Source organism: Camellia sinensis, chromosome 8 (assembly GCF_055761805.1).
Source record: "Camellia sinensis isolate YWXY chromosome 8, ASM5576180v1, whole genome shotgun sequence".
In the NCBI taxonomy this organism is placed as follows: Eukaryota; Viridiplantae; Streptophyta; class Magnoliopsida; order Ericales; family Theaceae; genus Camellia; species Camellia sinensis.
The window spans coordinates 133,340,275-133,354,120 of NC_138968.1; the positions used below are offsets into that span (position 1 = coordinate 133,340,275).

Consider the following 13,846-nt stretch of genomic DNA (forward strand, 5'->3'; position numbering starts at 1 on the left):
AAACCTCTCACATGGGGTGAGACTCACACAAATCTACATATGTATAGATCCCACAATCATATAAAAAATTGGATAAAATTAAAATCCCTAACCTAACTAAAAAATTTAATAATTTAATTTTTTTTTTTAACATAATTTAATAATTCATTTGGTCCATAACATTTTTCTAAAATTAAAAGTTGCCAAGCCCACTTGTCAGAGGAGGCCAATATTAATCTCACGCGCTGTTCACCCAACTGTCCACTCTCCCATCTCCAATTTATACTCTCTACATCCACTCTGTATCTCTTTTGTTTCAGCTTTGTCTGCGGTCAAAGACCCCATCATATCTTTCTATATTATATATGAATTGTATGTATGCAATCACAATGTGGTCTCTCTCATCATCTCTCTAAGTTTTCAGTAGGAAGGAGGAGTGAGTGAACCTCCTCCACCATAACTGGATCCAACCGACAAAAAAGAAACAAAGTGAACAACTCAATTGGGAGCTGTAATGGATGCTACCACTTCTAAGCTGTATCTTCTTGTATATATCGTGTTTTTCCTTCACTTGATTTTCTTCCATAGCTTCGGATTCGCAGCCACTCCCAAGCTCCACCCCGACGAAGGTATATTATACCTCAACAATATTCAAATCTTTTGTTTAATTACAGCATTATTTCGTTTTTCTAGCGGTTTCTCGGGAACCAAACAATACAATGTTGTTGTGAAAATGTAATCATTGATTGATTGATGATTGGGAGACAGTGAAGACGCTGAGAGAGATAGGGAAGAGATTGGGGAAGAGAGATTGGGATTTCAGGAAGGATCCGTGTAGCGGAGAAGGGAATTGGAGCCCTCCTGTTCTCGTGAAGGGATTCGAGACCTCCGTCACTTGCGATTGCACTTTCAACAACAATGCCACCTGCCATGTCATCGCCATGTATCTACTCTCTCTCTCTCTAGATTAATGATTTATTTACGAATTTATTTAGTCCGAATGAGCCTCTTTGGTTCATACGAATTCAAACTAAATAAATTCAGTGAATGTATGGGTGTTGTATATATATATATAGGCATCTACATCTGCATATATAGATTCTACACATGCAGTTAGGGTGTGCGCTTAATTGGCTAATTATAAATTTTAAAATTTAAATCGCGGTTACTGGTTAGAGCGGCACAAATTAATACGAATCAATGTGATTTTAGCAAATTAGATGATATTTTACATAGCCTATCCACAGCAACTTCTACTTGTCAAGTAGAAGAAAGTGGCTACTATACATGTTTTTTCAAACGCAAATTTCGCATAATTCAATGACTTCATTCAAATCCCTTTATTTATTTTCTTGAATCTTAATTCTGGGCTTTGTGGAGATAAATTAATTCTTATCCGACATTTACTAAACAGAAATAATGTTTGCACGATTAAAATACAAAAAAATATATTAAAAAAATATAATGAATAGTTAAGATTCATCTTAAATGTTAGAGAAGAGGGAAGATAAAGAGAGAAAATGGAGGAGCACGAGATATAGAGAGAGAGAAGAGGGAAGATTAAGAATATGTTATTGAATTTTTGAAACTATAAGACCTATGCTATTCTATTCAGCTGCTATCACTAAACTATTTTATTTGTGTGTGTATATCTATATATTGTTTGAAAATAATAATAATAATAAGAAGTGTGGTCATTATCTATTTGGCTTGGTTAAAATATGTATATATATATATATATATATAAAATAGTTAGTGATTGATTTTTTGTAAAATATAAAGTCATTAATTATTAAAATAAAATGTAAAAAAACTCAATTTATAGTGATTTAAAAATATGAAATATATTGGATTATATTTAAAAATTTACAAAAATTGATCAATATTTATTTTTAACCAAATAAATATGATCATGGAAAAAAATATGCGTATCGGTAAGTTTTTTTCAAATTGTGCGAAAAATAAAAAAATTCACAAAACCGGTTACCGCAACCGTTACACTACGGCTTTTACACCCGCAACCGCAACCGCGTCACCGCCACCGTTACGGCGACCGCAACCGCTTTTCAAAACCTTGCTAAAGTCACATAAGAAAAGTGTGTATAATGAAAATTTTAATTCTGCGCTTAATACTTCACTAATTTAAATTTTAACAATGTTAGGTGATTCAAATTTTCATGACTCGAATGACTCAAATATGTCCAGACGACGTCGTTTTGAATGTAAAATAACATTATTTTGACACATTCAAACCATTCGAACCACCAAACATTTTTCTTTAAATTTGATAATACGTTTGTTTGGAACTTGGAACCTGTCCAAACTTTTGCGCTAACTGTTAAAATAAACCGTATATATATATTTTTAGTTGGTGTACTTCGAGCATAACACTATTTTTGGATATTTAAGTAAGAAAAAAAAAGTGATTTGTTAAGTTAAAAATAAAAAGGAAATAAAATAAAATGGCTATGATTTATCTTCCTCTTACTTGGTTAAATTGGAAAGACAAGAAAATGAAAATATAGTGAGCCTCCGTTTGAAAAGTGGGTTGGCTTTTTGACTTTTTGACTTTTTTGGCTATTTGAGCCTGGGCTCAAAAGTTTAGTTTGGGAAGAATTTTTTGACTTTTTAACTTTTTTTGTGAGAGAAGAGGGTAATGATTATGGGTTGGATGTGATGTTTTGTATGTTGTAGCTCAAATAGCCTATTCTGTCTTTTGTGACTCAAAGAGCCAAAAAAACCCAAATGAACTCTTTCCAAACAACACCTAATTTCTATCCAATCTTATTTGGATAGATTACATAAAAAAAAAAAATAATAAAAAAAACTCTTACAAGTTATATTATTAAAATAATCTTTTATTTTTTTTATTTCTTTTGTGAGTAGATGGACAATTATAATAATATACAAATTAGTAATCTTTTCCTTTTTTTTTTCTCCCAACCTCTTTAATTTAGAAGAGATTCAAAAAATGAGTTATGTCTATTTCTTTCTTTCTTTTCTTTTTTCTCATTTCTCTCTTATTTAATAATTCAAACAAGTGATTAACATCTGAAAGAGATTGATTTTTTTTATATATATATATATTTTCTCTCCAAATTATTCAATTCAAACTAGGTGTAAAAGTCTCTGCTTACCCTTGTTTTCTCATCTCGAAAGGAAAAGTCTGCAAAATTTTCCTTGAAAACAATCAATCTCGCCGGAAACTGATTACTCCAAACGAATTCCTGAAGTAGATTGGGGGTTTCCGGGAAAGATAGGTGTGTGGCAATCTAGAATGCACACAACGTTGACTTTAAAGCAGTCAACGATTCAATCGTACCATTCTGTTTTAATGGACAGGTTGGCAGCTGACTTCACTTGTAAAGTTGCCGAAGGCCAGATGTACGATATTTTACTCCCATATCTGTAGGCCCCTCTCGCGTGCTTTTTTTTTGTTGAGAAATTTCGGGTATGTTTGGTTTGAGTTTGGAAGATGAGTTTTAGAGATAAAAAGTATGAAAAGTTGTTTGGTTTGATTTTTTTCAAAAGATGTTTTGAAAAATTATTTTGAGAGAGAATTTTGAAAAAAGTGATTGATTTGATGTGTATGAGAGAGATTTGTTTGAGAAATTTTTTTGAAAAAATTTATTTAGTTTAATTACTTTTGAAAACTTATTTGTAGAGAATTTTTCCCAAAAATTTTTGGGAAACACAAACCAAACAAGGCCTTCATCTGTGTGTACTTTAAAAAATAATTATAAATTAATAATAAACTTTACTAATATTAATAATTCAATTCTTAAATTTTTCCATCAGTTTGTAATAATTTTCTGGAAATGCAATTGCGTGGTAATTTCATTTCTCTTTTTTTTTTCTTTTTTCTTTTTTTGTGTTTGTGTATAATTTTTTACTTTTTTTTCGTACAAGTATTCGCATTAGTGCTGTTGATTATTTTATATCTTCCTAAAATAATTAATTATTAAAGTTTGTAAAATTTATCACATATCTGAAAAAAAAAATTCAAATTTTACTGAATTGTTATTATTATTATTATTATTATTATTATTATTATTTTTACGGGTACAAAAAAGTGTTTTTAGATACATATAAAAAATTAATGGTGAGAATTGAATAAATGAAATTGATTGACAATGAATAAAATAAGATACAAAAGCTTTAAACTAATCTTAAAATTTAGCCAAATTGTCAAAGTATTATTAAAAGTCTGATAACATATGAACTTCTTTATTTCATATTTTTAAAACCAATCTTTAGGCTTGAGGTAAATAAATTCTCTAACCAATGATAATTTGATTGCACCTCAAACTTGAATTCGGCCGGTCAATGACTAGGGACCAAAAAGTACAAGCTTCAATAATACATTTCTAATGTTGCCAGTGCAGTGGTGAACCCTATTCTTTGAAAGAACAAAAAGCTTTTCTTTTTTTGATCAGTTTTTTTTTTTTTTTTTTTTCCCTGTTAGGGGGGGGGGGGGGGGTAAGTATCAGTTTTTTTTGTTAATACTGCTGAAGGCTTCTTTCCTCTGCTGCTCTAATTTGTTGTACAAAACAATGCAGGGCTTTGAAAGCCCAAAATATTTCAGGACAAGTGCCGCCAGAGTTTTCAAAGCTTCGCCACCTTCAAGCATTGTAAGCAAAACAAAACCTGTTGTAGAATTCCATATTTTATTTGTAACTCATGGGAAGTTTTGCTGCATCTGTCATTCATTTGATATTATCCAAACAAATCAAAGCAACAAAACAATTACAGCAAATAACGCTAGATTTAATTTCTGATATAAAAAAATAGAAAACCCACTAATCCTGTATTTTTTTGTCATGCAGGGACCTTAGTCGCAACTACTTCAACGGTTCAATACCTTCCCATTGGGCTACCATGCGCTTGGTTGATCTGTATGCACAGCAGCTTCCATTTTTAGTATGTTTCTTTTGTTTTTTGAAAAATAATTCACATAAACATGTAAATGTTTGTTGCTTGATATTGCAGCTCTGTCATGGGAAACCAGTTGTCCGGTCCATTCCCAATAGTTCTCACCAATATCACCACCCTTGCAAACTTGTAAGTTGGACTCTCTTCTTAATAAAAAATGACTGGTTGATTTAAAAAATGGTTCCATAAGAAACCTGTCCTGATATGTTTGTAACATAGGGAAAAATGCCTCAAATATACATGATGATGACGATGATGATGATAATTGATAACAACACTTGAGCCTGGAAACATAATTAAACCATTATAAATTCCAGTCCTTGTAATGAAAAGAAATCAGAAAGTGGTTATCACAGAAACCATAAATTATTAAATATATATTGTCAAATGTTACCCCTCCCAGAGCTCCATCCAATGGGGACTAAACTTGGCAGACTTTTTATTCGTTTTGGAGCCTAATGCAGTTATGCTTTAATTTCTTCGGTCAATTTTAAAGCATTCATGACATGTCCAACTAAAACCAGTTTTTTTCAGGGGGCTGAGTTGGTCTAAGCTAGATTTTACTAGTTCTTGCTATGAATTTTCAACTGATAAATGTAGCTTTGCTTCAAGTTAATGTGAATACGTGCATCTTACAGGAGCATTGAAGGAAACCGCTTCTCAGGGACCATTCCCCCGCAGATTGGGAAATTGATTAAATTACAAAAGCTGTAATTATTTTCACCATGATTATGCACATCAGTTCTTGAAAGTTGGTTGGTAATAACTGCTAATTTCATGTTCAATGTATTGTCTTTATGTCACTGCCATTGTATTTTCAGTGTTCTATCATCAAATTCTTTCATGGGAGAATTGCCAGTGGCACTTGCTAAGTTGATCGAATTGACTGATATGTGAGTATACATTTTATTTTTCACTGATGTTAATCCATTTTACATTGATGTTTTTGATGTCTATTTCACATTAATTATTTTCCATTTGATGAATTAATTTTTTCCTCTCTTACCACATAAATTCACTGCACTAACAATTGGTTTATGAAAAAGACAAAAGAAAATAATAAAACAAAAGATAATAACAAAGGCAAAGGCAAATGTAAAATAATAAAGCTTCCCATGTACAAGCATATTCCTCTTCTCTACTTCTTAATTGTGATGCTATTTTGTTTTGATGTTTCCTTTTCATGGTTCAGCACTGCCATTTGGGTTTAACAATGCTGATTTTTTCCATAATTGAATTGAATCCTACTAAATGTTTGTCCCTTCGATACATTTTAGGAGGATAAGTGACAACAATTTTGTTGGAAAGATACCATATTTCATTGGGAACTGGACAAAGATTGAGAAATTGTAAGCTTCCTATTTTTCTAAAAGCTTCAATGTTAGCTTCTTCTACTCCATTGCTGGTGCACAGGAAGTCAATAGTCGTGTAGGAAGCCAAAAATAGCGTTCCAATAGGGAATCCTTTTTAGTTGAATTTATTCATCTTATTTATACAAAACGATGATTATTTACTTATGTTACAACTTACAGGCTCATACAAGGTTGTCCACTTGAGGGACCAATTCCTTCTAGCATTTCTACTTTGACAAGCTTAACTGATCTGTATGTAATCACAATACGTTATTTCTTTCGTATTTCTTCAACAAAAAGGTGAATGTGATGACCTCTTTTTTTTTTCTTTTTTTTTTTTTGGATTGTAGGAGGATTAGTGACTTAAAAGGTGGAGGGTCTAATTTTCCACCATTAAGTAATATGGAATCCATGAAAGTGCTGTGAGTTGGCTTTGCTGCTTTCTTCTAAGACACAACTTGGTATTCTCTTTTTAAAGTAAAAATTAAACTTAGATGTCTGATGCAGGGTACTAAGGAAATGCTCAATCTATGGAGAGATACCTAGATATATTGGGGATCTAACAAAACTGAAAACTCTGTAAGGAACTTGTGTTCATTTTTTTAATGCTTGCGATTGAAGATGTCACTCTGATTAATGGTTTGGAGAATTACATGCCTGGAGTTAGTGTAGAAAGTCTTATCATAAGTGTTCTTGCTGCACATCATACAATTATTGAGTTTACAAGAATTCTAAATTTCTTTGAAGGGTGCAGAAATGTCTTCCATGTATCTTTTCTTGTCCCACTTTTCAGATAATTTCAGGACATATTAGCCTTATTTCATCTCATGTTATTCAGGTTATTTAATACTACATCTTGGATTTCACCTATACTTCTGTATGAAAGATCATAACTCAATTCAATAGTATGGAAAGATTTATTTCAACTTGAAAATCACTGGGATAGGTCGTAAAGGTGCTATGAATTTACAGGTTTGGCAAGGCATCTGTACCTGACCTAGTTTTGGTTACCATTAGATGGCATTGGACATTTTTTCATTTGTTGTTTGTTTATCAAATTGTCTTCTATTGTCCTTGAATATAGCATCAGTTGATTGTGTGGACTTGAGTTGCAGGATTTTACTGCCAAATAGGAGCAACAAGTATCAGTTGAGTTGTCATTATGATGCTTAAATAGAGCCCAATAAAGGGATCAAAATCTTCGGGTGTACTGGTGTAGTATTTTCTAAAGTGGATTCAAATCTATTCAAATACAATTTTTTGGATAGGTGGTGCAGCAAGATCAGTTATTGCTTGCTCTAGATGGTTATGTGTCAAAACTATTCTATTATACCTGCATACTGCATCCTTCGTTATAACGTTGCAATCATTGAGGTTTTATTTCTTTTGAAGTTAATAGCCAGATTCTTCTGATAAAAATCCAAGCCTAGTAATTTTACTAAACTATTATGCTATCAGTTAGAGTTCATTGATTCTATATTTGGTGGACTTATGTTCGTGCTCTTTGTCAATGTAGAGACCTCAGTTTCAATCACTTGAGTGGTGAAATTCCAACATCTTTTGTCCAACTAGCTAAAGTAGATTTCATGTAAGTGGATCTCTAGCATACATTCTTCTTTTTCCTGACATCTGCTCATTGATGGAGACATCAGAATGTTGTTTGTAGGTATTTGATCTTTTCTTATGTATGTTCGTTAAACGACACTACAAGGATGTTTTTTGTAGGTATTTGACGGGGAACCAACTTACTGGACAAATACCTGGATGGATCCTTTCAAGAAACAAGAATGTGTATGTACACTTTTCACATTAATCAATTTATCATCCGACTTTGACAATTTGTGACATCAATTTCCATGAAAGAATAATGCAGGTTATTGTTCAACTTGTTTAAAGTTCTTAGTTAAGACAAATTTTAATGTTTTCCCTCTATTTTAATATACAGGGATATTGCTTATAACAATTTCACTTGGGAAAGCTCAAGTCCAGTTGAATGTCCTCGAGGGAGTGTGTGAGTGTAATTTTATTTGTTCCTTCTGTTTTTATCTCACAGAACTACATAGAAATGTAATAGTAAATCTCTTCACTGACTTTTCAGAAATTTGGTCGAGACCTACTCTGCCGCCTCCACCAACAAATTGTAAGATTCTTGTGCCTGTATTTTGTATTAATGTATTTTGAGAAGATTGCCATGTTTCTTTTCCTCTTTGGTGGGTGTTGCTTTTGGTTTATGAATAATAGCTCCAAACATTGCCTTTTCATTTCTGAACTATAAGCAGGCTACTATTAATGCTTGCATTCCTTTTCTTATATACTGCAGAAGTAAAGTTCATCCATGCCTAAAGAAAAACTACCCGTGTTCTGCTATGGGTAATCAATGTAAGTAAATTAACGATTCAATGCGAGTTTCAATCAAAATGATCGAATCCGTTGTCGAATCTTAAATTGAAGAAATTGTATTTCACTATGATTCAGTTCAGTTCACTATGATTTTCTATAATTTAGTTCTGTTTGCATAATGTATGAAACGATGTCATTTTCGCAACATGAGAGAGAGAGAGAGAGAGAGAAATAAATTATGATTTTATTAGTATATACATGTATATAATTTAATTATATTGATATTTATTTCATTGTAAACATTATGTGTGTATTTTTGTAAGAAGATACATACACAAAATTATATATTATGCTAAATAAAGTGAAACTTACGATCATGATTCATTGTTTTAGTAAAACGATTCACGATTTGACCACAATGTATGGGAAGGAAGGGAACTCAGTTGCTTGCTATAGTTAAACTGGTAAAATTAAGGAATATTGGATAATATCAGGATTTTGCAACAATCCATCAAACTTTTCTTAGATTTCAAGAAAAGGAAAATAATTGTGTATTTCCAATTCAAAGAAAGCACTTACTACAGGTTTGTTTCCCACTATTTTTCGTTAAGCTTGTTTTTGTAAATTCTGTTTAATTGTTAGCTCTCAACAGATTATTCCTTGCACATTAACTGTGGTGGCAAGGAGGCAATCTTCAATAACAGCAAGTATGAAGCCGATTTAGAAGTGAGAGGTGCTTCAATGTTTTACTCAGGACAGAACTGGGCATTTAGCAGCACGGGGAACTTCATGGATAATGATCTTGAGGCTGATGTTTACATTGACGCTAACACTTCTACTCTGCATAATGTCTCTGCTACTGATTCAGAACTGTATACAACAGCACGTGTATCACCCCTCTCTCTCACCTACTATGGACTTTGTCTTGGGAATGGGAATTACACTGTCAGACTCCATTTTGCCGAGATTGTTTACACAAATGACCAGACATTTGACAGCCTTGGGAAGCGTATATTTGATGTCTATATCCAGGTAACCAAACTATACATAGCTAGAAAATAAGGGAGTCCCCTCTGAATTTTACATTAATTAATGTTAAATCCATTTATGTGTTTTGGAATATACAGGGAAAATTGGTGCTGAAGGATTTTAACATAAAAAATGAGGCCGGTGGGCCTGGTAATCCCATAGTTAAGAATTTTACTGCCGAAGTAACGAGCCACACATTGAAAATTCACTTTTACTGGGCTGGAAAAGGGACAACAGGCATCCCACAAAGAGGAGTGTATGGTCCTCTTATATCAGCTATCTCAGTTGACCCTAGTAAGCTATTTAAGTTCTCTTTGGTGCATCTTCTTCCTGCATTTCCTTCTGGTTAAAGCTCCTGGGAATTATATACTTGACTTATCATCACATCAAAGCTCTATAATGAATTATGAAATACAAAAATGGATCCAAATCTGTGTTGCTGAAATGGTTCAGCACTTACTATACCAAAAATGGGTCCAATAAAAAATATTTGTATATATGTAATATTTTAACTGGTATTAAATGAGATTAAATTTCTACCATATATATGTATCTATGTATTATTTAAGCCTTTTATTCAGTAGCTGATGAATCTGCAATATTTTCTCCTTGCACAGACTTTAAACCTCCTTCAGAGCATGGCAAGAAGATTTATGTCAGAGTAGTGGCTGGGGCTGTGGTTGGAGCAGTATTTATTGTCTTTCTGGTCCTAATTATTTTGTGGAGGAAAGGCTGGTTGGGAGGAAAGATATCTGCAGATAAAGGTACAACTCTCTATAGAATTAATCATAGTATCTTTCTCTCCTATGAAGCGTGGGAACTCCCAAAATTACGCCAGACCATGCATGTATAGTGAAATACCTATCCGATACTGTTTAAAAAAAAAAATTGAATGTTGGGTGCAGCTTGGGTACGACATGGGTTCGTATAGGGTACTTTTTGTGGGTACGTCGAGACATAAATGTAATTTTTTTTTTAAATATAGGGGTACTGAAATAAATATATAATGTACTTTGGCCAAATGAACTGAAAATTATTATGAGAGTTGTTTTCTACTGAATTCAGAATCCAAAACAGGCTGTGTATTCTAAATTTATGGTTGTAGTTTTGAACCATCATAATACCTCTATCAATCATAGTCCATATAGCATGAATTATAAATATATTTTTAATTTTAAGATAGTTACATCATGAAGCATTCAAAATATCTCTGTTCTTTTGTCATCATTACTTATGATTTTTTTTTTTAGGGGGTGGCGTGGAGATGTTTTTGTTCATCTTGAATTCTGTAGAAATTAATTTGAACAATTTTTACTCTTTACTGACATCTTGTAATGCACTTGAGACAGAGCTTAGAGGGCTGGATCTACAAACTGGATTGTTTACATTAAGACAGATAAAAGCTGCGACTACGAACTTTGATGCAGCAAACAAGATAGGGGAGGGTGGTTTTGGCTCAGTTTACAAGGTAATTTATTTTCAAAATATATAAACTTGCATCTGCTGGGAAGTGCAGATCTTTGAAAAATTAAGGTGATCCTTGAGTGATGGTATCAACAATTACAGAGTAGTCATTTTTTTATTATTAGAATCCACTAGTCATCCCTAATGATGCTTGAGCATAACATTGGAGTTTTTCTTTCACGAATGCAGGGTCTATTATCAGATGGAACAGTAATTGCAGTGAAGCAACTTTCCGCAAAATCTAAGCAAGGAAATAAGGAATTTGTGAACGAAATAGGCATGATTTCTGGATTGCAACATCCAAATCTCGTAAAGCTGTATGGATGTTGTGTTGAAGGAAACCAGTTAATACTGATATACGAGTACATGGAAAACAATTGTCTATCCCGTGCTCTTTTTGGTGAGCCCTGACTCTCAACTTGACCAAGATGTGTATACCAATTAAACTAGTTAGGCAATGTTGATAGACACTAGAGAATTAACTATCTTGTCCTTTTCTTTTAACAGGACGTGATGCAATTTGCAAATTGAAACTAGACTGGTCCACCAGGCAGAAAATTTGCTTAGGCATAGCTAGGGGCTTGGCCTATCTCCATGAGGAATCGAGACTGAAGATTGTGCATAGAGACATTAAGACTAGCAATGTGTTGCTTGATAAGGAATTTAATGCTAAAATTTCTGATTTTGGCTTGGCAAAGCTTTACGAGGATGACAATACCCACATCAGCACTCGGGTTGCTGGAACTATGTAAGTCCTATAATAATTACCCTCATAAATTGTTCTTATTTCATCTCAAACTTATCTGATATTAACGTTTGAAATTATGACTTGTATAGATGGAACTGAATACTTTGGCTTAGTTCCTCTCTGTGGAACAGATAACTAAAAGCTTAACAAGAAGGATATCAATGTTGGGTATTAGAAGAACTCAACCAGACTAACTTTCTTTAATTGAAAAGGAAGAATAAAATAAGAGGAAAAAAAAAAAAAGGAAAAATAAATTTTCTACTAAACACCTTGTGGGAGTAGAAATGTTTAAATATGGATTAAACAGCCTTTGACATGTGTTCATCTTTGATAATTTTTATCTGTCTTATAAAATTAATTTTATGATTTAAGTTCATTCTATACATGCATGGTTTGATACTTGAAACTATACAGATTATCTTAAAACTTCCATTGCCTTTTGTCTATGCAGTGGTTATATGGCTCCCGAGTATGCAATGCGTGGTTATTTAACAAACAAAGCAGATGTTTACAGTTTTGGAGTAGTAGCACTGGAAATTGTCAGTGGAAAAAGCAACACAAACTACAGGCCAAAGGAAGAATTTGTTTACCTTCTTGACTGGGTAATTAAGATCTCTTCAAAATTTTTGTTCTTATTTTTCAGTACCGACTTCCCGGTCTTTGCCACTATTTCAAAAAATTGCAGATTATTTCAATGCTAAACACTTTGTATTCATTGTCAATACTTATTTTTACGGAGTTGGTCCTGTTTTGATATTTCTTCAGGCGTACGTTCTGCAAGAGAGAGGGAGTCTACTGGAGCTGGTTGATCCAGAATTGGGCTCAGAGTATTCATCAGAGGAAGCAATGGTGATGCTAAATGTGGCACTTTTGTGTACCAATGCATCACCAACTCTTAGGCCTACGATGTCTCAAGTGGTGAGCATGCTCGAAGGCCGAACTGCCGTTCAAGACCTACTTTCCGATCCCGGGTTTTCAGCCATCAATCCAAAGTTTAAGGCCATAAGAAATCATTTCTGGCAGAATCCAAGCCAAACACAAAGCATGTCAACCGATGGTCCATGTAGTGACGATGGATCACTCTCAAACATAGATAAGGAAGAGATTAACATCCTTTTAAGAGTTAATTCAGTTATATCTGACAAGTAGAGTATATCATCGTGTTATTAAAATTGTACATAACATTTGGAAAACCTTTTCTATATATCAATTAAGTAAAATAATTATGATGTTTAAACTATGGTTTAAATGAATGGGTGACTGTTTTGACTATTATTTTTTAATTTTCGGAGTTACGATTGTCGACAATGTAATAGGGTATAAAATAAAAGTTTCTCCATGGATAAATTGGAAGGTGTTATTTGAGATTAATTAATTTTAGTCACTCAACATTGGACGATGGAGTTTAGATCAAACTTTCTTTTTATGCACCATCTTTTTGATCAAAGAGACAAAGTTTTATTGAGGGGTAATGCTAGGGCCACCAAATTTTCTACCAAACAGATGATCAAATGTCTCACATGGGTCATGTGAGACCAAATGTGAGACATTTGGTCATTTATTTGGTAAAAAATTTAGAACCTCTAACATTTTCCTTTATTGAGTGTTATTTATATATGAAGAGTGTTAGTTACACACCGTGGGGTACACGTTTGTGGACGTTTGTCATGATTAACAAAAGGTAGAACAAAATAGGGCATGTTAGGGTATATTACAAGAGAGCCCTCTATGAATGTAGCAACATATTTCGCCTCTTAATACACATACTAAATTTAAATAGTCTAATTACGTCTAAGTAGTAACTTGCAATTAAAGACCAAAGGTTGTTTCAACTTCTAGTTCTATGTTTCAAAAATCATATTGCCATGCTAGTGAGAGACCAGTTCTTATACTCCAAATACTTATATTTTGCTCGTATCCAAGCAACCAGTCACCATTGCTAACACATTATTACACACTCCCTAACAGTATGCTTGCTTACTTAAAAATTTCATCAAATTCT

At 33.0% G+C, this 13,846-nt stretch overlaps 1 protein-coding gene across 2 annotated transcripts; it reads left to right on the forward strand.

Moving 5' to 3' along the window:
• The first annotated feature begins 292 nt into the window (after positions 1–292).
• Positions 293–13,097, forward strand: LOC114299438 (putative LRR receptor-like serine/threonine-protein kinase At1g07650). 2 transcript variants are annotated; one of them, XM_082883508.1, is made up of 24 exons: positions 293–608; positions 748–922; positions 4,539–4,610; positions 4,806–4,874; positions 4,969–5,040; positions 5,550–5,621; positions 5,733–5,804; positions 6,189–6,260; positions 6,444–6,515; positions 6,614–6,685; positions 6,771–6,842; positions 7,780–7,851; positions 7,989–8,054; positions 8,209–8,274; positions 8,362–8,403; positions 8,584–8,642; positions 9,256–9,635; positions 9,731–9,926; positions 10,250–10,396; positions 10,982–11,100; positions 11,286–11,496; positions 11,604–11,844; positions 12,296–12,446; positions 12,610–13,097. In XM_082883508.1, exons 1-24 carry the CDS (start codon positions 494–496, stop codon positions 12,991–12,993), a joined length of 3,069 nt encoding a protein of 1,022 aa, XP_082739634.1. In that variant the 5' UTR covers positions 293–493; the 3' UTR covers positions 12,994–13,097. The 2 variants fall into 2 exon arrangements, with proteins under 2 accessions (XP_082739634.1, XP_082739635.1); XM_082883509.1 differs by lacking the exons at positions 293–608; positions 748–922 and adding an exon at positions 3,204–3,363.
• Positions 13,098–13,846: the final 749 nt, after the last annotated feature.